Consider the following 27,963-nt stretch of genomic DNA (forward strand, 5'->3'; position numbering starts at 1 on the left):
TTTACAGCCGATAACACCACTATAAATGTATTTTATGGTTACCAGTAATCCTGGCTGGCTATGAAAACAATACTTAGGAGAGTTATATTCTCAAAGTCTTAATTAAGTCGTCTTCCAAATGATTAGCATAGTTATCAATGATCTCATTCCAGCAGGGTTTGCTGTCATGAGGGCTCGGCCTTGTACTTGATGCATATCGATTGGAATCAGTTTAGTGAACGCTTATTACGATGATTGTAACTTTTTATCATACAATGAACCGATGTTACATGTAGAAGCGCAAAACAAAACAACCAACGGACAGGTTTCAAGACTGGATCTCTCCAGGGCGAATGTCCTTTTAATATTCAGTATACTTGATCATCAGATATTCTCCTACATAATGTCTGTAATACCATTATCTTATGTAATATTGCCTTCCAAGATCTTAAGATGCGTCAATAAAAAGTTGATAGATGATCTCACGAGAAATGTGCGTGGTTAGTTTAAATTTTTAATTAAATCCAATTGCCGTTTGCTGGCTCTGATGGCTTCCGAATTAAAATACCAGTGGAGACGTGGAAAGTTTTCGAATTATTTAGAATCTAGGTATTTTAGACGAGAGATAGATATGAAGTTATTTTAATTTTATCGTAGGTAGGATATTGGATTATTTTAATGAGCTTCTGCTTTGGGTTTCACCTTCGCTGTAGAAATATATTTCCTCGAACATTGTTTCGGGTTCAACGAATTCATACAAATTAGTTTAAAACTAGTGAGCTTCACGAGATTTCCATTTCGAGGAAGTTAGGAAAAACATTTGGCACGAGAACATTGTTTCTCTGCCAAACAGGTTATCCTCTTGTGATGATTTCACCATAATACTTTTGAGAAAGTGTCGCATAAATTTATTATTATCTTTATATTTTATCTTAGTGTGTAAATTATATCAAGAAGTCTTTAACTATCACAATACATTATGCCGTTCAACAAAAATGTGAAATACCAGATAAAGGAAAGAAAATAAATTATATAGGTACCTAAACTATAACCAATAAATTCTTAATTAAGTACCTAATATGATACTACTTTCATTTAATAAACCAGATAAGATATGGAATATGGAATATGCCAAAAAAGTATACCCTCTGGAATATGCCAAAAAAGTTCTAAAGATCCACGCAAAAGCGAAATCACCAGTAAATTTGCGCGCAAATTGTACATCAAGTGTGGAATGGTCAGCGCGCATTCCGCCCGCACGCCGGCCGCGGCTCGAATAGCCAATTGCCGTATAATTTGTAAACATTACAAGAAATTCAAAATAAAAGTCCGCTGCACTTTGTATCACCTGTCATCCCCGTCCGGCGCAAGCGCACACTCAACATTTTGTAGCGACACAGAAAGGTGGTGTACGCAGCGGTTTCATTTCGCGGTATTATTTTCAATTAAAAATCTAACGCGCCGCGATCTAATACAATTTTGTAAGCTATTGCTGCTGTGAGCTCGTGAATCGGTTCGATTAAGTGCTTTGTTAAACATGAAAACTGATTACGCTATGGATGATATGCAGAAAAGTAAGTTTGGCATGATTTTTTAGTTTATTATCTATACAGAAAAGTCATGTACAAATGTTACATACATACTCTAATAAGCCAAAAAATATTGTTATTTTTGTAATATCAGGAAAAATAATAAACATAAAGTAGTCATTTGTACACATTAAGTTATTAGAAATTAATTGCATGTTCAATTTCATAGATCGATTAAATTCGTTTAAATGAAAGATAGATATTTTCTGTTATTAGTTTTCAAGTATTTTAAATATATATAATTTTAACAACTATATAAGAAATTGGAGAGACTAATCACAAATCATAAACCGGCTTCCGATTCATTTTTTGAACACAAGAAAGTATCAAGTAAATATTTTTTGTGTAGGTGGAGTTCATATTTGATAATATAAGTTGTTGTGGTCATAACTATATTTTTTTCCATTAACAAAACATTAAATAATAAAGATTAGACTGAGAAATATAAAAATAAAATAATCATTAAAATTAATGTTTTATATAATTATATGTAAATCAACGTCAAATAAGATCTAAGTGAGATCTACGCTTCAAAATTAGTTTACTTGAAATCTGTTGATTTTTAAATACCTACTGGCAGATTACACATACATTCCATACATTCTTTATGCTATTTGCAATATTGTCATGGTCTAATATATAACTTATTTATTTAAAGTTAAACTAACTGAAAAAATATGAGACGTTTCCTTGTTACAAATATTAAAACTTATTAAACACAACTAACTCGTGATTATCTTAATCAAGATTTTACTTATGATTAAAACGATGAGAAAAAGATAAACTTTAAAATGTGTTTTATTAATAAGTTGTATGTATGTTTTAAAACAATAACATTATATATATTACGTGTATAAAAAGGCGCGGTGAGAACGACTACTAGTCGATTCAACACAATCAATCATCATAACATACTCTAGCATTTATTTTATTAGCTTTGTTTATGTTTGTATCATCGCATAAAAACTTTGTTAAAAACAAATTGCCTTGAAAATGGTAGAGACTAAGCAATATAAAAAAAAACTTTCGTAAACGTTAAATCTACAATAATTGTACGTTTACTCAACATAGGATATGTTCATTTGTATTGTTATCAGTATAAAACAATTCTGTAGTATTTAATATCTCAATATTTGAACGTACTTGACCGTGTTCTTAGCGTTTCTTATTTGTTTTATACTATTTACATATTATTATCAATGCTATCGCTTATTGTTTAACAATGAATGTTGCTTTTATGGCTGGCGTCCACTAGGCGGATCGGGCCGGGCCGCATCGCAACGCAAAAATACGCCGGCCTATGTTTTGTATGAAACATCGTCCATTAGCGACGGATCGGGCCGGGGCGGGCCGCAACGCATTGGCGGATATCGCTTCGCAGGCGGATTTCTGCCGGCGGTGCGCTGCGGCCCGGCCCGCCCCGACCCGTCTAGTGGACGCAGGCAGGCGGATGTGAGCGGCGAGCGTCTGTTAGATAAAATCCGCCTAGGCGGTCCGCCGCGCCCCGTACAGGTGGACGCAGGAGCAAACAGCGCGTCCATTAGAGACGGCCCGTTGCGATGCGGCCCGGCCCGATCCGCCTGTAATGGACGCCTAGCATTACGTGGTTTTCATTTTCAATTTGTTTTGAATATTTTCAGGATTGTAATTTTTTTTTAAGTCTCTAGTAGTTGCAATTTTAATAATGTATGACGAATATTCTGAATCTTGCTAAAGGAATACACCAACCAGACTACGTTTATATCAAATATAAACTATTCAGGCATTACAGGATTTTATTGTATAACGAAAAAACTTCAGTTGTACCGCAAACTATGAACGACTATTAAATTAACTTTAATAGTCGTCACTTTAACAGTCCTACTTAATATACGTCAATTTAACATTTTGTATGTTCGTCACGTAACAAATAAGGAATAGTGTGATTTGAGTATGAAGCGATGATTTTAATTTTGGTGACCCGTGACATCAAACAAAAATATTTTTTATATAGTTTCTATTACACGATAAATAAACATTAGAAAACGGAAACTATAAAATTAAACATTCAAAACATAATTAATTACTTAATAACATCAAAGAACGAAATCGTAGAAATCGTTTTAAAATTTTCATAATTAAATTAAATTCGGAAACCTTGCTCTTCTAATTTAAGAACTTACTTACTTCTATGTAAATGCAATAGAATATATTTATCTGTAGAAATTATTCGTATTCTTGAATAATTTCTACTGATAAAAATATTTTAGTAATTTCTACCTCTTTCTAATTACAATACTTACGGGGGCCCTCCCTGTTTAGGAGAGGATATTCAGGATACGAAGTAACTATAAGTACTTGAATATTAGCTACTTCTTCCAGGGATAAAAAAACGACATATGCCCTTGAATATAGGCACTTATTCCGATCCTCCTTCCAGGGACGAGCTCCATCATCGGGCTCGCTGACGTCACAGACAACAAGCTGATCTGGAGGCAGCTCCTCGCGGAGCTGATGGGCACGTTCCTCCTCACCTCCGTCGGTGTGGCGGCTTGTATCGCGATCTCTGCGAGCAACGCGCCCCAGGTCACCAGCATAGCCCTGTGCTTTGGTTTGCTGGTTGCTTCGATTGTACAAGTAAGTTTGTAGTTTGTGTTATATGTTATAGTAACTAGGTGTTGAGAACAACGGTGTTTAAATAACATGCTACGGTGTTTCATATCAGCTGCAGCGGTTTTATTATTAGAATATGTTCAGATCGATATCGCCCAATATATTTAAGTAGAAGAAGCTTACATGTTATGGTCAAATTATAAATATGTAAGTGACTTAAAGACCCGAAAATTTTCAAATAAATAGTAATAAATCTTGACTGTGTTGGCTGAAACAAGAATCCATACTAATATTATAAATGCGAAAGTAAGTCTGTCTGTCTGTCTGTTACTCAATCACGCCTACACTACTGAACCAATTTGCATGAAATTTGGTATGGAGATATTTCGATACCCGAGAAAGGACATAGGCTACCCTTTATTGCGAAATATGTACCACGGGCGAAGCCGGGGCGGACCTCTAGTGATTAATAAATTTCATTTAAATATTCAACACAAATTTAACCCTGAAAGTAAGCTTCAAACGAACTTCTCGAAAGCTTTAAAGTTAGTTGTCATGAAATTATTTGTAATATTTCATTTTAATTAAACGTCTAATTTAAAAAGATAACATTTCTAAAGACGTTCTACTAATTACAAGTTGCAAATGACCCTACTTATCAACATCATCGCAACAAATAAAGCAATCAATAAACCAGATTAAGTCAATTTATTCAATGTCCGGCCTCTCTCACGCGGTCGCAGGCCTGTAATCACTCGAGTGTAAAATGTATTACACATGTTCCGTTCAATATCATTAAAAGGCCAATATGCAAAATAGACGAATTAGTGAGCCTTGACATACGAATACAGCCAGTATATATCTCTGTTCGACACATAGTGCCGGATGGATTTGACAGCCATGGCTACGAGCGTTCGATACGGCTCTCTTACGTTATTTACTGTCAAACTCATAAAGGGTAACTGTCAATGTCAAGTTCCGAGCACACAATTGGAAATTTCAGTCACTATTATGATTTGCTAACACCTTTTTACACGGGTATCGTCATTAAACAAACTATCGGAGAATGTTATCGCGTCGATTGGTCACGAATACTGCATCTGTAAATCACGCCCGCTTAACCTCAGGCGTTGCGCAAATTGATCAAATGTTTGATATATCTGTGACACAGCCATTGATATTTTTAATTTATATTGATCAAAAACTGTTGATTAATCTTATTCAATCAACCATTAACGCTTCGAGTCTTATTACAAGCCTTTATTTTTGAATTACGAATGTCTAATATATCTTATAGCTCTTAATTTTACCTACAGGTTTGTCCGTTCGCATTTTTGCACAGGCTAACCGTAACATATTATTATTACAGTGTCTTATTGCGTGTTATAAGTAACTAATAATGCACGATGCACATATTTTATAATATATGATTATTCCGGTAGCTATTATTTGTAGGTAGTTACTCACGACAATCGACATAAAATACACCAAATACCAATTAAAATTGCTTCCTTAGTCTATAAGTAGCACAATTTGTTTCAACGATAAAATAATCTAGTTTTTAGTTGCTCTTGCTTGTTGCTGTAACAGTATTGTTATAATCACTGATATCAATAGAAGAAGATTGTATCGATATGTGAATTAGGTTTTTTTCGTAGCTAGATAATAGTTTTGATCACTGAGATGTTTTTTTGTTTTTTTTTTTAAGCATGTTGGAGCTTGAGGTGCATGTAAATACTTATAAAATGCTGCAATATGAAGTGGTTATAATGTATCCAAAATGAATAGATTAATAATTATAATAAGCGGTTGTTATATTAATATGAATATGAATATCACGATGTTCTACGTGTTGTTTATTTATAATTACAGCAGCAATCAGTGCATAATCTCTTAAGTTTCCTCATCCAAGAGGACACGAAATTATATTTAAATACATGTGTCCTTAATAAGGCTTCATTAGGTTACCTACTTCCGTAGGAAGTTTATTAGTGGAATTCTAATGAGAAAGATGACCAAATTTAATATAGATAATAAAACATATGTTATTAGATTTGTATTGTACTAGTACCACCTTTTGCAACATAACGTTATTACACCATTACAATTATTATTTGGAAATACATGAAACTCTGACTTAAAATTTTCTATCTATCTCAATTTGTATGCTTTTTTATTGACTTATTGCAAATTATTTTTGCACCAAATTGACCCTTGATACATTTATGACTCACTTCAAACTGGGGAAGTACGCAAACGTTCCCAAAATTGTTGCTTGCGTCAAAGGTATAATTATTTTATTTTTCGACTTCAGTCCAGGTTACATTTTAATAATACCTTTTCGGTATTAATTGCTCTGTTTGTTTTTCATCAATTTTTTTTATAAGATAATTTTCGATTCTCTGGCGATTCTTCTAGAATCAAAATTTCCGAAGCTGTGATGTTTCTAAAAAGATACGAATTGCGAACTTTTCAGCTTCCGTCATTATTCCTAAACGTCGTAAAAATGGCTATTCAAAAATAATTGTAAAAGTACACATAATTAACAAATTTGCGTCTGAAATTGAGATTATCAACTGTTTAATGATAATTTCGTGTCAACTATGATTGGACTTTATAAAATTCAAATGTTTAAGCGAGTGCGTTAAAATCATCATGCGAAGTACAACAACCCTACCTATTGCTAATTTGCTAGAGCCTCCCTCAGAAAATTATGCAGTTATAAATACTTAATAGCTGCAAGATATGGGAAATAAAATGAGTCATTTCAAATTAGTGTTTTGAAGTAGATTAACCCGTCGTTCGTTCACATTAATCACTCAGCATGTTACACTTGACATGCTGTAAAACAGCAATGCTGCGATGGGCTTAATGCGTTCTTGGAATTATTGCTTCAATAACTTCTAAACGAGCTTATTTTGTTCGGTTTTCCTTCTAGTTGACTTTGACAAGTGAGCCACTTAATATTAAAAGCATAGAAATCTAAATAACAAGACACTAGAAGTCGTAAGCGCGCGTGACCTTGTCGCCACTCAGGTGACTTTCACATCACCAGTGTGTTCGTCACAGTTCAGTTGCTATGGAGACGTATGTGTGTAAACATGGTGTGTTTCAGCATTTCCCATTGCGGAAATTCTTCCACAAGTTGTAATTATACTAATAAAGGAATAATATTTCATCGGTAAATATTTTTTTTTTAGAAATAATGCCGTTTTTCCTTAAAATTATAGAATATTTACAAGTATTACGAGTGTCACCATAGTAATCGAAATAACAATGAATGACACAGTTTCAACCTTATTGGAGCAAAAAGAAACAAAACGTCTCATATACTTAGGGATGTTATTCTAAAATAAACCGTAAATTCGTGCGTTAGGATACATATTAAAAAGCTTAATTTAATATTTAACTTAGTTTTCACTAAAATCAAGTTGTCCAATAAAAGGCATAGTTTACTTGTGTGTATTGTTTAGCTATCGGTTTAAATGTGTTGATTTTGGCGACAGCGGTTTTCATACGAATTATGACATTATAGCACTTCTATGTGTCTTGTTATTTAGATTTCTATGATTAAAAGCCTATGTTTATAGCATTAGTTAAATCATTAAATGCATTAATTAAAAGACATGTTTTCATTCGTTATTTTTATGGTGTATTTGTATAGCAATAGAAAAGTAGATTCTCACTATCTATGTAATAACTTCTTGCGAGAAGCTAAGACTTCAGAATAATACTTACAAAATTTTATAGGAGTTTCCCAAGAACCCCGAGTTCAAAGTTGTGAACTAATTTCTATAAAAGGCAATTAACTTCATGTAATAATAGGCCGATTTAACACCCGTTACATTATCATACATTCAAATACCCACAATAAAGTAACGGGAATATTTAACATGTAATATGGTTTAATTGCACAATCAATTAATGGGCAGATACCTCGTGATTGGGTGTATCCCGTTATGATGTTCAATATGTACATATAACCACAGACTAATAATAATATACGTATAACAGTTACTAAATAGTTACAGTACAACTGCAACATGACTGTGAACTTAACTGAACGCCCTTGACTGCTCACTTTTCTTACATTATTAGCGTGTGTTACGTGTTACGTGTATTGTAATAGATGTTCAACAGCTTTCAAGCCTGTCGGACGTGCGATGGGTAAAACTTAATTTTGAAATTATTGTTGAAAATTTTATAAAGAGAAAATTGAAAGATGTAAACAATGTAAAAGATGTAAACATTCAAGGTTGCTAATAAAATGATAGTTAAAATAAACTTGACGAGTCATTTGTCAGTGATTGATATGTTTGAGCCTAAGCCCTAAAAGCTCCTGAAAACTTTCATGTTTAATATCTTTATTTATCACAACTTTTTCAATATATACCTACATATGTATATTGTTCAGCTGTGAACTTATCAAAGGAAGTTTGGTGTTCATTAATAACTTCAACATAAAATGCTTTTTATTTTATCTAATCACAGCGGGAGGTCAAATTCTTGATTGTAGATAATGACATAACAGTAGCCGATAATAGATAAGATTGAATCACTAATTGGTCCATAGAAATGTTGATGCAGATACCGATTGGCGACTGAGTATTTGTGTTTCAAAAATATAATAATAATAAAATATATACTATTAAAAATATATAATATGTTGCATATGCGAATGATTTGTAATAATTTGTTATACATATTACCAGAAATATTATATTGATGAACCTAAAATAAATCGTGAGTTTAATATCCAATTTTATAATACATACATACATATAACACTCTTGTATTTAAATATGCGATTCACCAATATGTGTGCAAATATTACAGTGACAGAAAATTTCTTAATATATTTCCTGTTTCTGCTATTTTAACATATTATTTTTTATTTTTTTTTATTTTATTTTATTTCAATATAGGACAAAGAATAATCTATTACGTGTTAAATTCTTATTGGATAAAATTGAAAGCATTTCAAATGAATTCGATTCGCTCCGATTACGATTTATGGTCTATTGTCTTTGATATGTTTCTATCGTTCGTATAAAACATACGATTATTTAATCCTATTTCATACACTATAGGTACTTACTTTTCAAATACAGATAGACATATTATAAAGAAATGGGAAACTGAAAATTAACAGAAATATATGATAATTATTAAAAATATATTATACATAGATGTTACGGTAACGAAAAATAAATTATTATAATATGGTACAGAAAGTTAAAATTTAATTATTTAACGCTAAATATTAACAAGACATACAAACATTACAAAGAACACAAACATTATTACACGTAATGTAAATGCAAAACAGTCTATCGAATCTGTTAACAATAGCATTGGTATGTCCAGTATAACCAGTACTATTCCCTGGATAACATTGCGTCACGACTCTTACACAACTGTCAATCACGCATTACCATCACAATGATACAATGATCTATGCTACCAATGCCACTTCCCACACATGTAATAATAATAATATATCTCACAGAGAAAATACATTTTTCCTGACCAACAATAATGCCCGGAAAATTCGCTTGAAGATCGATTGTTGATTCCAAAAAGAACATTCGTCACGTTAAACTGGTCTCATTGGTTATATTCAATGGAAAACCAAGCAGAACATTCATGTAAATTAGCTTAAATTTGGATGTTTCTAGAATTAGCGAGTGAAAAAAATGAACACTAACCCTACACATATACAGCCATATCATAATGACATGCCACTCTAATTTATCTTTCAAGAAGAATACGATGACATTTATTCAAGGAATAAAATATTTCTAGTTAAAATGTAACCAAGCCTCTTTTACGGAGTTGCCTTTAAGTGCGTTGGTTACGAAAAATTATTTGTTTCATTAAACAAACATTCATTTACGTGCGTATAGTTGTTTGTGAACCTTCGAAATCTTGCATTTTATGATGCAGTAGACCTCAGAGGTGTCTTTAATAGCTATTTTCAATTTAAACACATACATTAGCAAACAACTCATTACTGTTTCTTAATGGTTAAGTATCAAAAATGAATGAGGTCCTTAAATTTATTTTTCAATCATCCGGTCCTTTATTAAATATTATTTATTAAAAGTGGTCAATTTTTAGTATTTATGAAGGTGATAAATTTTATTTTGTCTTCTGTCCTTCAACTTTAAATTTAATATTTTCAAATACATTTTTAAGTCAAGTAAAAATATTGGTATTAATATGAACAACTCAATACGATATTATTCACAAGTACCGCTATCTATCAAGCACTCACATTCAACAAAGGAAAGACAAAAAATACAAATGTAATTGAAACTAACAGGAAATCGAAATTGCTTACCGAAAAAAAATACTTAGAGTCTAGATACTATTTGCTGCTAAAGTGTCAATAGTATATTTATAGATTTATCATTATTGTATTTGTTTTCAGTAACATCTCTTTAGAATAAGTTAATTTTGGTTTTATATGGGTTTTATGCTAACGGGATTTACATGATATTACTCCAAATTATCTGTAAGTACGTATATTATTATTATTAGTAAGTAATATTATTAGTATATACTAATGTAATAAATCTACCAACAACTAGCTAATATTGGAATTGGAACGGCGGTGGTTACAAATTATCACGATATTATCAATATCAAAATACACCAGGATTTGCCTATTTACTTGCTGAAGCCTTCAGTAAGCGTATATCGTAGTATCTTTATTTTTATGTTATAGGGAGGCAAACGAGCGGACGCATCGCCTGATGGTAAGCAGATTGCGTCGCCCATAGACACAACAGGGGTTATGGTTGTTGCCTACCAGAATAGGATAAGGGGGAAGACGGAATTAAATAGGTGAATTTATTGCCCTTGGCCTTTCAAGAAACGATACGTTTTTACCTCCTCAAGTTAAATAGAAAAGTTAAGGGTAGGTGTTGACAGTGGGTCAGCATTCAAGTTTACCTTACGTAAATTAGGTAGATGTCTATTTGCAAAAACGTGCATGCATCATTTTTTAATATAAGTTTCGTGCCGTTTCACAATATGTTATTAACTTAATACAAGAAAGATTTTGAATAGCCACAAAATTTATTCAAAATATTCATTTCAAATTATAGAGTCAGTACTATTATTAACTGTGGATTTCGTTGAAAGGACTAATTATAAGTTATAAGAAAAAAAATACCGTAACTGCAAAATAATACTCAAAGACGATTCCAGATAAAATAACATCAAAGCAATCATTAAGTGCAGTAAAAAGGTTTTTGAGAGCCGATGTCTTTAGAATATAAAAGCGATACCACGATAACCTACATAAAAATATAATTAAGAACCATTTTGAATACGAATTAATGAAAGAGTTGAGACCTGATAACTTCTTACTCTTAATTGCCATTAATTAACAAGGCGCTTGATACCTTATTAACAATTATGCGTCGAAACAAATTTAATTTTAAAATGCCGTTGATCGTGGGCTTGTAACATGTTTTCTGGTTGCAATGCAGTGAGATACACTTAAAAATTAAAATATTAATTTTCCTCAAGACGAGATACAAAAAATGTTCTTAAATTAAAGCCGGTGAGTATTCATTTCACCGTGAACTTTAAAATCGAATAATTTTTAAGTTACACTTATTAATTTAAAATGATATAATGTTAATAAAAAATAGACATACGACATAAATAATCACGAAAGTCGTGACACGATATTTGAATATCAATCTAGCTGACGCCTGACACTAATAAGATCGTCATGTTTAAACTTAAATAGTGTATTCTTAGATTAAGGATTGGTCTCCGCGCGCGCGCTACGACTAGATGCCGCCGGCGTACTTGAAAAATGCGGCAACTAATAGTACGCCGAATTCGGCGTACCCAAGCCAGTCGTGTCACAAGCATTGTGTGGAGAGGGCGAACCGATAGTTTATAAAGATTTTGAACAAAATCTGAAGTAAAATGCCTATTTGTGCCATAAAACTATTTAAAAATAATACAACAAAAAATAAGAAAGACACTGGGATCACGTACCATCACTAAGTATCGTATTATTCGAAATTTCTCCTTTACTTCGAAATTTTTTTCTACGAAAATACGACGCCATTCAGTGTTGCCGTATTGCATATCCAAAAAAATACACGTGGTTGAGGAAATCTTTTAGCAATAATTTGAACTTTTTTTTTTCAATACTATTACTAATACATATATAAAAGAGTATAATAACAATAATTTATTTCTGTTTAACCATGTTTAACTGACTCATTTAGTATGTTATTTTTTTTATTTCCGCTTTTTTACTTTTAATCAACCTTTGTGACTATAGTATAGTAGCGTCGCAAGTGGATTTGAGTCATGCGACTCAAATCGTTCATGGATTCGATTCCCGGCCAGGTCATGATGAAAAAATATATTTTTCAAACTTCTTTCCAAGATGGCAGATTTCCCATTTATGAGGTAAAATTTATGTAGCTGGCAGCCCAATTCTTCACACACACTAGCGTCTTTACAAATTGCCTAACACACACTACAGAAATGAGTTGCCGCACTCACAGAGCTATTGTTTTTAGGTGGGGCGGTATCTAGTCGTAGCGCGCGCGCGGAGACCAATCCTTAATCTAAGAGTGTATTCAATTGAACGGTGATAATAATATGTATCATGTATGTTTTTAGAGTGTTTCCAATACAATCTTCGCAAAGTTTTGAAGTTGTGGGTGCAATTTTACTATATTTTCATAATTTTTCTACATTATTTTATCGCATATGATAATCCAATGATTTCCGATGTTTTTATTGCCCCTAACGTCTTTAATAACGCACCGTAGATATTACTTTGAATCAGGTTATGATAACACATAACTAATAAATGTTTTTTTAACTCGATTATATCAATTAGGATGTCATGTTCAATTCACTCACATAAGCTTTTAAATTAAATCAATTTAAATTAAAGTTTAAAACTGTTTTAGTGTTTTAATATAAAATCTTATTAAAACAACAGCCGAGAGCCGAGATTATCTCGTGTGCATCTCTTGTAATAATTAAACGGTGACCTTGTCTTTGATTGCCTGTAATTTGGTCTTCGTCACTAAATCGTGACTCTACATCACACTTTCCAAAATGTTAAAATAAATATAAGGTTCAAACGCTTTAATTTACAGTCATAGTTATGGGATCGTTAGATCAAGGCCGGCTTAATATAACAAATAAAGCTAAATGAAGTCGTGAAGTAATTTTTTGCCCGACTTAATCAAAATATTCATCAAAGTCAAACATTTGCAAAACACACGCATTCTACAATACACTTAATTTCTAATTATGTATTTTTTCCCTCATAAAATCTTTATTTATTTACAAGTACATATTATACTTTTGGCGGTAAAATGAACTTTGATCTTTTGACAGTTGCATTTTTTCTATCAGCACAGATCTACCTAAAAATTAGTACTCATTTATTTGAAAATGTTTATGTGCCAGTCATTAAATAAATATTAGAATCCAATTAAAATTAACTTTGGAATTAAGACATCTCGAATATTTTTGTCGAGTTAATGTTAATGTTTTGTGATCAGACTGCGTGGAGCCGTTTACAGATCATTATGCAACATCCATGGTCGACGGCCTCTTACCTATTGCATTTATTTTATCTGTTACAGATTTTATTTTTATTTTTAATATATTCTATATGCAAATGCAGTTTATTCAATTATTTAAAATTACTTTGAAAACAGATATTGTGTTTTATAAATTAGGTAGGTAGTTACCTACCTTTTATGTAAGTATACTACTATAAGTAAAAATAAAATTGTTTTAGATCAATATTATGTAGAAATAAAAATAATTGTAAATATTTTAAATATTCTAGTTCTACTTAGATATAATTGTTTAAACTTGAAATACATAAGGATTAATTTTACATTACATGCATTTTTATGCATAATAAACGTCTCTTGTTTTATGGTTATACATATTTATTATTACCCACTTAAAAAATTCTTACGTCTCGTAGCTTTGATATCGCAACCGTCCGTGTATTGTGAGTACTTAGTTGACAAGATAAATTAATCCAATTAAATATTAATTATTTACAATAATTTTTAGTTAACACTTGATGTTTTAATCAATGTGGTGCATTGAATATGCCCTTTTGCTTTATAATTTTGATAACCGACCGTGACATTTTTCTTCATTTCGCAAGCTTGAAAAGTTGTCAAGATAAAAAACGACTGCGAATATTATTAGCCCTACAACAACGATCGAATTTCGACACTTTTCTTTATAATTTTACATTCTCGTTAATCAAGTCATTTACACTAGACTTTGCGTCGGAACTCTCGCGTGTAAAGAAATCTTCAAAAAATCACTAATACATAAACATTAGGTACCCAACAAAAGTATGGATATACACACATACTATGTATAGTTGATAATAATTTATAATCAGCACTTTAAAGTTTTCATACAGCAATAAATATGCCAGTTCATGATGTTTTTGTAACACCAAACTTCAACTTCGTCTGTCCTTACTCCTACTACTACTAGAATCTAAAATAATCAAAAGAATATTAAACGTTCTCATGTTAACTGCTCTAATTTGTCTTTAACGATGTAATACCATTAATTATTATCATCAGCTGTTCTTATATTCAAATAATTACCAATTTTCCTCTTAATACGCGAGTTTACGAAAGCGATTTATTTCTTAATTATTAGGTAAGGTACACGTTATTTGCCCTTTAAGTACATTATTTAATTAAAGGTCAAAAAGTTTCGATATATTTATCATCAGTTTTGCAACAAAATGTAACATGTACCGCTGTAAGAGTAATAAAGACGTAGGTTATATTTTTAAAGAATCGGCGCTTAAATCTCCCTGCAACATGCATGGCCACTGTGACAGCAGTTATTTTAACTTTTTTATCGAAACAGTAATGATATAATTAAATGTTGAGTTATAATTATTAGTAGTTATGTTTGGATTTATTTTATACTCGTTGAACATAAAGTATCGGGCTGAAGAAATATTTTATATATTTATGGATTGGAATTTAATTTTACGGACCGCGAAGTTGCTACCTTTAAAAAATATATGACCACAGTTTATACCTAATTTTTATATATACGTACAAGATATATTATATTATTCATTAAAAATTGTTTTAAAGTATTCATGTTTAATAAACTTTATTGTTAAAACGATAAAATCGTGCGCCAAGCAATTTGTTAACAAAATGGCAATCGTAACGAATGAATAGTTAAGATGATCCTATTAAATATCAGTAAGAACCATTGGAAAGTCGAGATATTTAATGAAAGTGCTCGCTAAATGTTTCTTCTTGTTTTTTAAGTAGGTACTTTTAAATTACACGTTGATCAAGATGTCAATTCAGCTCGAACGGTTGCCGACGATATAGTGGGTTACCCAGATTCTTGCCTTTTCACGTATCAATGCATTCAATCTTCTTCAGTCTAGATAAGTATTTAATTGGCCGATGTTGCAAAAAATTTACTTTTCAAATTATTTCGCTTATAAATGTGAGGCATGTAACGGTAAAGTTTATGTATTCCAGGTTCGTTATTTATATTTCTTTAAATTGAAGCAAAACAAAACGAATGCTTAAATACGGCGTACTAGGTAGGTAGTTAATATAAATTCTCAAGTCGTATTCTTGCATAATATTAATCTCGTTGTTCTAAAATATAGTAAGCATTGCGAATTCTTTAGGTCACGTAAACGTAATAGATACGGTTATAAAATTTCAACGCATAGTGCTAAATAACGTTATATAATTTCCGCGAGCTTTAGATTTATGGGTAATACGCTTCCCGAATTTCAAAAATCTCATACGAATGATTAATGATGAATATAATTCATATGATGAAATTATCATATGAATTATAATACAATACATGTGTTTAAATATTTTTAAAGAAGCAAGCAATCATTTTGTTTTATGGGATAGAGATTCCGAAATCTTTTTTATAATATAGTCAGCAAAGATGTTGTTACGCTTGAGCACGTGACTTATCACTGTTATCTGTTATGCCAATCCCATACATTCGCATTCTATTCTACTAAAGTTTGCGTAAATAGAAAGCCACTTATCTAGGGAGGCTGATGGTTAGCGCTACCACCGCACATTTGCAATTAAATCCTTGTTAATACTAGATTGTATATGTCCTTATTTTTTACTTAAATCTTACTATATATAACATGTATGTGTCAACAAAAAGTCTTAAATAGTGCGTTAATTGAAGCGTCTATTGTTAGTACTCCACAATCAAGCTCGTTTATTATTGTCTAGTCATCGGACTGAGCTTATAGTTGTCCATTGAAACCTCTTAATCTTAATACCACCATCCTTGACTCTTAATAATTGTTTTTTAGTGAGCAGAGTAATATAAATTTGATATACATACCTAAATAATGAAAGACCGGACACTGTGAACACAATTGTAACTAAAACTTTATATTGTAATAAAATGCTTCAAACACAATGCGAAAAAAATGTATATTAAAATTATCGTGAAGCTTTCTTTTATGCATGGTTTTGGTTTGTTTAGTGTTTAAAAGGGAAATAGTTTTAGCATAATAGTAGATATGATAAAATACATTAGTATTTTACCAGTGCATTAAATTATAATTTTGATTAAACATAATAAATGCATACATTTGAAAGATCCTACCCTAATTCAATTAAGGTGAAGGTCAGCTAATAAACTTCAAACATTCATTAACATTTGCGGTTAAATCTCCTCCTAAATGTTGTCCAATCCAATTAATAATAAATCAGAACCATACATTAATTCGGCAAGTGCAACCTTGTTAAACTTTTTTATTTTATCTACTTTTGTACCGATAAATAATATTCTCAATTGATAGCCTCGGGGATTAATTGACAATGGGCTCAAATGTAAATATTGCAAAATCGATCTCATACGTGACGCAACTTTGTGGGATTGCATTTAGGATTAGAGGTTGGGGGTCATTTCTATATAACTAATTATGTTATTGACAAGAGAGCACTCAACTTTATTTATGATATATTTTAAAGGACGTTATATCGATTAAGTGCAAGTTAATTGCCTTATTAATGGATAATACATCCTGTGTTTGATTTATGTCAATAATCGAGAAAAATAAAATGCTAATTGCTACCGAATTACGCTATAAGAGCTAAGCAAGGTAATTCCTTGCATATATGACATAATATTCAATCGATAGTGATAGATGACGACTGAGATGAGACTGACTTAATTTTACAACTGGGAAAGATATTCTTCTCGTTACATATTTACTGCTCTTGACTAATTGAATGAATAGAAGAATTTTAGCAATGTTCGGGGTTTTTGCCGACACTCTACATTGATAACATCTATATGATACATTACATACTACATTCAGAATAATTCCCAAACAATTTTACTTTCGATCAAGTAAATCGATACCATTTACACATATCGCAATACTGCCCTAGGGTATTATATATTAATTTTTCTAGATTACTATGTGACGTAACGCGGTGGACCATCAAGTGTTCGTACACTTGACCTACATGGGACCGGTCCACGGATATCTTCCTACATTCAGCTTTAAACTGTCTTAATTTATTTTTAATTGGCGCGAAAGGAGAAGGAGGTGAACGTTACTACCTGGGTTGGCTTCTGGTTTCTGCTGTTTTTTTTGGTAAAATAGTTATTAAGTGAATAGACGAAGGTACAATTTCATCAAAGGCTTTTATCGGATATCTATACATTATATAAGAAATAGTATCGATTTAGCATATTAAATGATGTCAGAATTAATACATAAATGATACTTGTATACGTAGTATATTATTATTAGTCTGTGATGATACTAACAACTCAATAACAGTGAAAATTTAATTTACCTAAATACTTTATAAACATACATTAAGTAAAGATATAATGGCCAATAAATTTCAGATAAAATATTCAATAGGGGGGATGTGGTCAAAAAAATACACAAATATCTATATATTTGTGTATTTTTTTTACATCTACTTTTCTATAAAAGTAGATGTAAAAAGCACCGGTTATAAACAACGCAACGTCGGAAATCCCTATATCATACGCATTTCCCGTATTACATTACAGATACTAAAGGTTCATAGGTCTATCAGTATAAGGTTACATTAGTAGAAAGTAAGATAGGAAATGTTATACTTTCTCCGTACACCGTACTTATAGAACTGCCAACTGGTTTAGACTACATAAAATAAAAATCTTTTCCGTGATTTGAAAGTGAATGTAATCGAAAACTGCTTTTTACGATCGTCTAATTTTTCGTTTTGTTAGTCTTCTCATACATTGGAAAATTTGCGAGAAGTAGGTACCTACTTAGTAGTTATGTTGTTTTGTACCGTTACGAATTTCTTTAATACTGTATCTGCGTGCCCTCTTTCGCATTTATACCAGACGATGTCAAGGGGCTATATAATTGACGAACCCACATGCTCCACTTAAATTAAATACTTTTAAATTATTAAATTGGCAATTAGAGCAGTGGTGGCTCAGTGGTGAGACCTCGGACTTCGAATCGATAAGTCCGGGGTTCGAGACCGGGCGAGCGCGCAGGAAATAAATTGATTTTTCAATTTATCTGCGCATATTGTAACATCACCACTGCTCGAACGGTGAAGGAAAACATCGTGAGGAAACCGACATGTCGAAGAATCAAAAGTTCGACGATATGTGTCATCCGCCAACCCGCACTTGGCCAGCGTGGTGGATTATGGCCTGTACCCTCATAGGAGGCCCGTGTCCCAGCAGTGGGAACATATATGGGCTGATGATGATGATGATGATGATGATGAAATTATTAAATGATCGCTTTATCAGTTACAGAGTTTTTAATAAAGCTTTTTAAATTTTGCAATAGCGAATTTAGCCGCTACTCATATAAAAAAAAATTAAAAAGGGTTTTGAATTAAAAATTAAAATTTGTCTGAATATAATAACTTATGTAGCAATCTAAAAGTTTTTCATTCGATACACGGTTGAATATAACACAGACAATGGGCTCATTAACACGTTAGTTTAATTTTTATTGTTATTCCTTCCGCGCTCTATTGTTGTCGATGACGACGATCTCAAGTGCGCCATTCCAATACGATTGTTATTAGAGATGAATTTAAACATGGACATAATACTAAAAACAGTAAGCAAATTTTTAGGAAGGTCTCGTTCCTCTAGTGGAGATCGGTCTGATAGATTTCACATAAAACACTTCAGGCCTTAATTTGTTAATAACATTATTTAATGGTTTGGAACTAGTGTAGTAAATATTATATTATTATCTGTGGTTTCAAATAAGTTCGTTATAAGGAGGTATATCAAACTAGGTACATATATATTAAATGTACAAGTGGGAATAGAAAGTTTTTAATCCGACCGCTTGCCACTGAATCATATCAAATACCTAATACATACGGCCTATGTTCTTTTGCTTAATGCGTTTATATTAAGAAAATTTCCACAGGATGTATTAGATAAGCTACCTGTGAACAGAATTATACGTCTCATATAATGATAATTATATATTTAAGTGAACTTCGAACCTTGGCTTTGAAGCTAAATCCCGCTTAATTACTTTTTAAATCGAGGTATTATTTGACGTTCGCGTACAGCATAATCGATCAAAAATGTTGAAACTGGGTATTAGCAGTACATTAGATGTTATCATAATTTGTTGCTCTTAAATTGTATGCAAGCATTTTAAAACGATATTATTTTGACAGTTATTTATGAGATATGATTGATTTCGATGTGTTTTCAAGAACATGGGCTATTAACAGGTGTACCTAATGTTAAGTATGTCGAAACGGTAGAAAATTAAAAATATATGTCGATCTTTAATCGGTACTTGGTAATATAAATAAACAAAAAATTAGCTTTGGTAAAGACTATACTGATACCGAGCTAAATAAATTAAATCAATGTTCCGACCGTAGGTATCTGTAGTATAAGATGAAGCGAATAAAAAGAAAAAAGTTTATTTTTTAATTGGCTCTTCAATTTTTTCAAGAGTTCGCATTGAAGTTGCGATTGGACAAGTTTAATTATTTTTTTGTAAAGCTATTAAGTACATTGATGTATTGAGGCCGGACGTATCTAATTGAATTTATATTTTATATTAATTAAATACAGAAAAAAGTAAGTGAGTTTATAAATCGATGTGATTTAACCGATTAAAAATGTATTAGGGTTTAATTTATCGAGTACGATAAAAAATGCGTATTGAAAATGTTATCATTTATACACGCTGTGTTTAATAGCTTAAGTGCATCTCAAATTATGCTGCATTCTAATTACTGAATGAATTTGCGGTGACATTCTCGAAATACATTTATTTACGTGTAAAGAGAACACGAGTCAGATGCCAACCATAATGTAGCGTATAATTTCTGCCGGCACCAACAACATTGTTCATGCTTTAAAACGTTTATAAAACATTTAAAATAAAAAAATTATGTTTATAATCGTTGAATTAATCATTAAATACACCTAAAATTTTGTCACATATTATATAGATAAAATTATGAACGGTAGTGGTATTCCAGTTAGAGTTCTAATTAATAAGCACGAAACTCAGTAATAGCACAGACTAATAATAATATACTAGGTAATAGGGTCCCGTTTTACCCTTTGGGTACGGTCTACGGAACGCTAAAAATTAACTGCGCTCTTTTGAACTCTCATGCGAAATATCCACGAGACCATTGCTTTATTGATTATTCTATATAGGAAAATATCATAAAAACCGTCACATCTAACGAATTGTGTCGTTGTGGTAGAAACAAATTTGTTACGTGATATAATTTGAGAAAGATAATAAATTCAATTTCCCAATTCAATTTCTTAAGGAACCTAAAAAGGCCAAAACCTATTCGAAAGCATATGATTTCTTAAATTCTTTTTCATTTGTAATAAAATAAAAAGAGTGGCATAAGAGCAATTTAATCTAAGAAGGCATCTCGACCATTTCTCTACATAAATTATGTGCTCTAAAGATAATCTCCATTACTTTTGAGTTAGGGTTATCGACATAGTGTACGTTGGCAGCCAGAAGTGCTTATGTAATAAAAAGATTTCGAGCCTATAAATAGATTATAATTGCATAAAAATGTTCTGATTATGTAACGTGATGTTACATTATGAGGATGTTCTGTGATAGATTAACGAATACATTATATAGTTTGTTTACCTTAAGCAGTAATTACCTTTAAATGGTAAAGTATTTTGTTGCATTAGATTGATATATTAATCGTGGATGTTAGATCATTTTAATGGTTCTAGAAATTGTTTAAACTTATCCTATGTAGAAATACGTAAATATCAATTTGTAGATGATTCATTGCACAACTATTACGAAAATTTATTCAATGAAAATATTTTCGAACTGTTGTTTTACAAACAATTACTTTTGTTTATACACTTGCGTAGTTATATTTACTTGTATGCTTCACACTTTAAAACGTGTCTCAAACGAATATGCAAATACATTTATTTGAAAGGTGTAAAGCATCGAAGTTGAAATATTGTATGAAGTTAAGTGCATTAAACCTAAGGGCATTAGTTTAACGATAACTCGTTGAAATGTTATTTAGTTTATTATATTGCGTTAGAATCTCATAAAGAAGTCAAAGTTGATATTTGTAGCGATGCGATGAGGTTTTGTTGGCCTCGAAGATAATGGTTTTGGAGAAACATAAATAAACTTACTTTTATTTATTTCAGTAAAATCATCATAATTCATACGGCTACATTTTTTCTCTTTTATGCATTGAGTTCTGTTTTGAGTTTTAAAACAAGTAACATCGTATAATTCCCACTAGTTACTAAGAACTGAAGCCTAAAATTGAGAAAGAGTTACATATATTCCACAGAGCGTTACAGTCGCCTTTCTTTATTCGCTACACCATATATTTTCATACGTACCGATTTGTCACACGTGTGCACTACTTACGATACTCATGTTGCATGGAAACTGGTTACTGTAATTATATTGTACGGTAAATTCCTTAATTCGAACATTTAGCGAGTTCAGGAATAGGCCTTATCGCTTATTTACGATTCAGCATTACTTACGAACAATGCATTTGAAATAGTGGTTGTGTGCTAGAAAGATCTAGGTTGCCCTGGACATATAAACATATATGTAGGTACATAGCATACACATATTATACTTACATGTATTTAGTACAATCACTTGTATGTTAATTGAACTGAGAGTGATTTTGTCCACGTCTTTTTTTAGAATTTATTCCGTGAATCGATTTGGATTTGGGCAGATTTGCGTCATTCTGTTGTTTTTTCTGTTTTTTATAATTAAACAGATTGCATCAACAACATGATTCTCATGGTTCCGATTTTCATTGTCAAATTAATAAAAAAAATTCCCATACCCTAGCTACCAATTTAATGTCTTTTACAAGATTCCAATTTCTAACGCAATATTCGTCCACATAATTTATGGCCATCGTAAAACGACACTAAGTATATAAAAGATAAACAAAAATAAGCATTATATCTGAAAACAGGTATTAGTCGATTCACTCAACACATGTGACCCAAATATGCCCACGTCCGATCTCTATCGAGTGAACTATTGACAGCGCTCGAGTACCTTAACATGCCCTTTTCAAAGTATACTTAAATAGAGATATAAATTTTAATGTACCTTTTTGTACTGGATTATGCTCAGAAATCTTAGATGAGAGGTTTATTGTTGCAACTATTGATGGGAAAAGAGAAATTTAAAATATTTATATTTCCGGTTTAAATAAATAATTGATACTTGCATATGGATAAATAATATGTATTATGTTTCTCGATAATACAGTATGGTTAGCATAATGCAACAAGACATTGCACTTATTAAAATAAGTGTCAAAAAACAAGCGTCTCTCTATGGGTTTACAGTTTTCATTGGTGATCACTTACAGTTAATACACATGTACAAAATGAAATAATGATGTGTGATATTCGAATAATAAATCTATTGATTAAATTTATTGCCAATACCATTAGTTTAATAGAAAATATGGTTAATACTTAATACATCTGTCACGGGGCGGACGTTGTCTTGCATCATATGTGTTAACTCGTACGGTGCTGTAAATAATAAAGTTTAAGCGATTTATATAAATATTTAAAGAAAATATATTAATACAACAGTAGCTACTAAGAAGAATGATGAAAACCTCATAAAAAGTTAATTAAAACGCAACGCAACGCGTATTTTATGATTTTAGTCTGGACGAATGTTTTAGTTTCATAAATAAATTTTATGGTAATTAATTCTGTTCAGAATTGTAAACGCAACATAATACATATATTATCTAGGTATATTTTATCTTAGAAACCAGGTAAAAAATGATTAAACGCACATTAAATTTTATTTAACAACCGCAAAAGTGGCTGACATGAATCGCGCTTAAGGGATTGTAACTGCCCTTGATAGTGCACTAACCACATAATAACATGTACTTCGTATGGGGCATGATGTATGGACTGATATAGGCCCTGATAAGCGCTAATATGCAAACCCGATTGAGATTTCTATTCCAACTGTGTACGAATCGTATAAACACAACGCATTTACATTATAACAACCGTGACTATGACTTTCATAACATCTTTTTGAATGTATACCTAATTTTATATGTAATTATATTATAACAAGTTTTTGTACAGATAACAATGATTAATTATACTTATTCGTTTTGTAATTCGAAATGTAGAGAATGGAATGAATGAATGTGGAGAATGGAATAATGTAAAAGTAGATATCCCCATTATTTTTTGATTAAATTTTTACATACTAAAGGAAAACGTAAAAAAATAACATATCTACCTATTGAAAAGTGTCACAAAATTTCGGGTCATTTGTAACAGGATGGCGGTTCTACAGGGGTCTTAGTACGCAATGACAAAAAGAAAAATGATGGTCAGAACGCTGATATGCTTTAGGCGAAAACTAAAAAGAGCAAGATTACCCTCTTAGAGTTAAACCATATTTGAATGTTCCTTAACAAATTAAAATGTATTATTCTAACGACCAATTAATTGAGATTTATAAGTGAATGGATAGAGATAAGCTGACTAACTCGCGAGCAAACTTTATAGGTTAATAATGACAAGACATTTTATTGATTACGCGACACGATCCAATGCTCAAGTTATTTATTTGCGAGCAGATAGCTCAATAAGATATAAATAAATATTTATTTATGGCTAATATCGATCTGAATGCATAGTAATTTAAATGTCGTTGTAATTTACTGAGCTTATGGAGATAAGTATTAATAAAATCATCGATGAATTAATGATATTCATGTTATTTTCTAATAAACCAATATTATTCACGATTCATTAAAATAAACTCTTTTTTCCTTCTGACGAAATTATTATTTTCCCTTTCTTTTTAAAATTTCTCTTATAACTTATTTTAGAACGTTAATTACGAATTAACAATATTGGAAGACAAAATATAGAAACAGTCAAATCTAAAGTTTCATTCCTTACAGAAGTAGTTTCATAAATTTTGTGAAATTAGAAATGTTTTATATAAATTCTTTCTACCTTTGATACAATAATGAAAATTTATGTACAAACACATATTATTAACACTTAATTTGTTACAGGCGATCGCGCATGTGTCCGGCGGGCACATCAACCCCGCGGTGACAGCGGGTTTGTTCGCGGCGGGTGATGTGAAGCTCATCAAAGCATTATTCTACATCGTGGTACAAACGCTTGGTGCTGTCGCTGGAGCTGCTTTTATCAGGGTAAGTTATTCTAAAGAAACACTTTTAAATATAATTAATTCAATAGATTTTAAATAGAGAAGTGAAAAGGTAATATTTAATTAAAGAGAGCGATAGAAAAATATACTTAACCATTTCCCATTAATAGGTTTGAATTTTGACTTTCAAGATAAAATTGTAAAAGCATGCTGCTTTCAATAATGTGAAGAGAGAAAACATGTAAAGAGACGGAAGGAAAGATAAATATTTTAGTATACGATTTGATCGTAAAACGTCCATGCATAAACCGGATTTAAGAACATAAACGTATATTTCGATATAAACTATGTACACTGTATCTTAAAAATAAAAATGTCGTGTCCAAATATATTATGTATTTGAAACAAAACCTCGTTACTTCAAGCAGGTAGATAATTAGCAGATCATTGAGCTCTACACTTTGGTTACTCAGCTTTTACCGGGCTTTCTGCGAAGCAAACATGACACGTTTTTACAAGCATATAAAATTATAACTGGAAGTAAATACACGTTGTACAGCTATTAAATGAAGCACGACACATCCAAATATAGTGCGACGGCGTGTTAATTGTAACTGATAAAAATTGTCTCGTTCGCCATGACACTGATGGTCTTAGAATAAAGGAACAAATTGGAGCTCGACCTTCGTTCGGCGACTTTTGAAAGATTAATGAACAGCGAGATGTGCAATCGAATGTTCATATTGAATGGATATAATTATCAATGATATATCGTATATGTAACATGTAAGAATTGGGCGGTTACAATGCTATGTGGGATACGATACATGGTTATCCTTTTACCTGTGTTAAAAGAATAATTTGGTTCAATGGTTGTTACGAAATGATCACGGTTCTTGTACATTAATTGAGACAAAATTGTGGAAATTTATATATTATTACTAGCGGTCCGCCCCGGCTTCGCCCCTGGTATATGTTTACGTTTTCTCTACATAAAAACCATCCTCGTACTTCAAGGAATATAATAAAAAAAGAATTATCGAAATCGGTTGAGCCGTTCTCGAGTTATGCGCTTACCAACACATTTTGCGATTGATTTTTATATATAAGATTTTATATATAAGAAGAAGAAAACACTTTTGTAGCCAGATATAAATTTTAAACTATCTAGCGAATTTCACTTTATTAAGAAAGAGCAAAGCCAGTGAAATAAGTACTTAGTAGGTAGTAGAGTCTTTCCAATCATCTTCTCCGTTTTATTTGTTGCATTTAATTTATTCAATTCCGATGGAACCGGTTCGTTGACCGTAAATAATACGAAAAACAAGATATTTTGTTAGTCACAAAAATACTAATAAAGCTTATTTAAGTGGCAATCCCACGACCATATCAAAATTGTATTTATTATCATTTTAATTGCGTATGGTTATTGTATTTCAGACGTGAAGTGGCTCTTAAAAGATATATCAAATATACCATTAAGCTTGGTTTAACTGACAAATCACAAGATTCTCTTTGAATTTAAATCAGATGCAAATTAATTACTCACGATTCGTGTTTGAACTGCGGTTCAAGATATATTTGCAAACGAATTTAAGATTTTGTAGCGACTATTATCTAATACGCAAATGCTTTGAATGTGACTTCTTTATTGATATTCGTTGCTTCTGGAGAAATTTAAACAGCGTAGATACTTAAATTCTTGGGTCTTTTTAGGAACATTTGACTAGATCTACTGCGTTTGAATGTTATAGGTATTAATTGTTATTTGTACCTAGGTACTATCCAATCGGCATCGTACTGAACCGGGTTCTTTCTAATTTTAGTGTACATTTTCAAGAAGATTTAAAAACCTTACATTGATAAAATAAAAATCATAATAGATACGTAGTTGTGGTTGTTGTTGATCTCGCGCCTCGTTACACCTAGGACATGTCAATCTTCCGATCCATCACACAAATAATTATGATATCATATTTTATGTAAGCGCGCAACTTGTGCAATACAATAGAGCATTTTGCTAGTCTCTTTTCTACTTTACGGTGAAAACGTTATTTCGTCTAAGGAGTAATGGAGTCACCACCCTAGGCCGCACCCTCGGGGCTTCTAAAGTCGTGGGTGTTTATGACTAGCCTGCAACTCTTTCCCACGACGATCCGTAATTCAGGAGAAGCAGTTGCGCCACAAATTTACGAGCTATTTGTATGTTAATTTATGCGCTTCTGTTTTGAATTTGTGCTTTGTAGTATCAGGTTTAACCGTAATTTATAGCGTCATTGTAAACAATTTTAGTGTACCTAATCGTGTAGTATATGCGGAAAGAATGTTCTTGCATTGCTTGATTCTAAACGACGTATATAATTGAATTAGAAATTACTTTAGCCGTTGCTTTTCAAGCTGAAAAGCTTCTACTACTAGGTATGTGTTGTTTTTGCTCAAAGTTATTTTTGTTGTAGGTAAATTCCAATTTAGTTGAGTTATCGTTAAGTGGAGTCACTCTGCCGTGGATAATGTTATGTTGCAGTAGGTTCTAGACAAGCTGTGCGATTAAAATCCTTATTGCATCATAGGTGCATTACCAACATACTAGGTCACCTACGACCATTGTTAGCGTCTCATTGAAATCAAACTTGACAGCCAGCTTGCTTGACAAGTTTCAGTAGTAATTAGGGCACGTGCAAGGCGTTTGATATCTCGGAGACCAAAGTCGGAGACATATTTCTAATATTTGGGAACGATTTTGCGGTCAAATTGTAAATGCATTTTCACTAAGGGTTTGCCGCTGCAAACAATTAAGTGTAGATAATTTAGTAGTTATAATATGAGGTACGGAGTGCAGTCCGAACTTTATATTAAAATATATTTACTTTGTTGCAGTTGGCTGTTCCTGAGGACAGGGTGATGTCCTTTGGTATGACTTTGCCTGGAGATGGTGTCACTGATGGTCAGGTATAGGAATACATCAAAGATATTTTATTTTACATAATTTCACTATTTCAAAGATTTGGTACATTTTTTATAGGATTATGCAGTATTAAGTTTGCT

General features: G+C 31.7%; 1 protein-coding gene across 3 annotated transcripts in view; it reads left to right on the plus strand.

Moving 5' to 3' along the window:
* The window catches only part of Drip (aquaporin homolog protein drip), a 53,636-nt gene that overhangs the window by 19,386 nt on the left and 6,287 nt on the right, over positions 1-27,963 (plus strand). For 2 of the 3 annotated variants that reach the window (XM_090119412.1, XM_090119414.1), the window contains 3 exons: positions 3,988-4,184; positions 24,818-24,961; positions 27,796-27,867. In XM_090119412.1, the coding sequence (XP_089975538.1) occupies positions 3,988-4,184; positions 24,818-24,961; positions 27,796-27,867 (413 nt within the window). Of the gene's footprint in view, positions 1-1,325; positions 1,554-3,987; positions 4,185-24,817; positions 24,962-27,795; positions 27,868-27,963 lie in introns of those variants that run through there. The other variant, XM_090119413.1, reaches the window with a different exon arrangement.

Source organism: Colias eurytheme, chromosome 3 (assembly GCF_061535395.1).
Source record: "Colias eurytheme isolate Ceu_HAF_F1 chromosome 3, ilColEury1 Martin Lab GWU primary, whole genome shotgun sequence".
In the NCBI taxonomy this organism is placed as follows: Eukaryota; Metazoa; Arthropoda; class Insecta; order Lepidoptera; family Pieridae; genus Colias; species Colias eurytheme.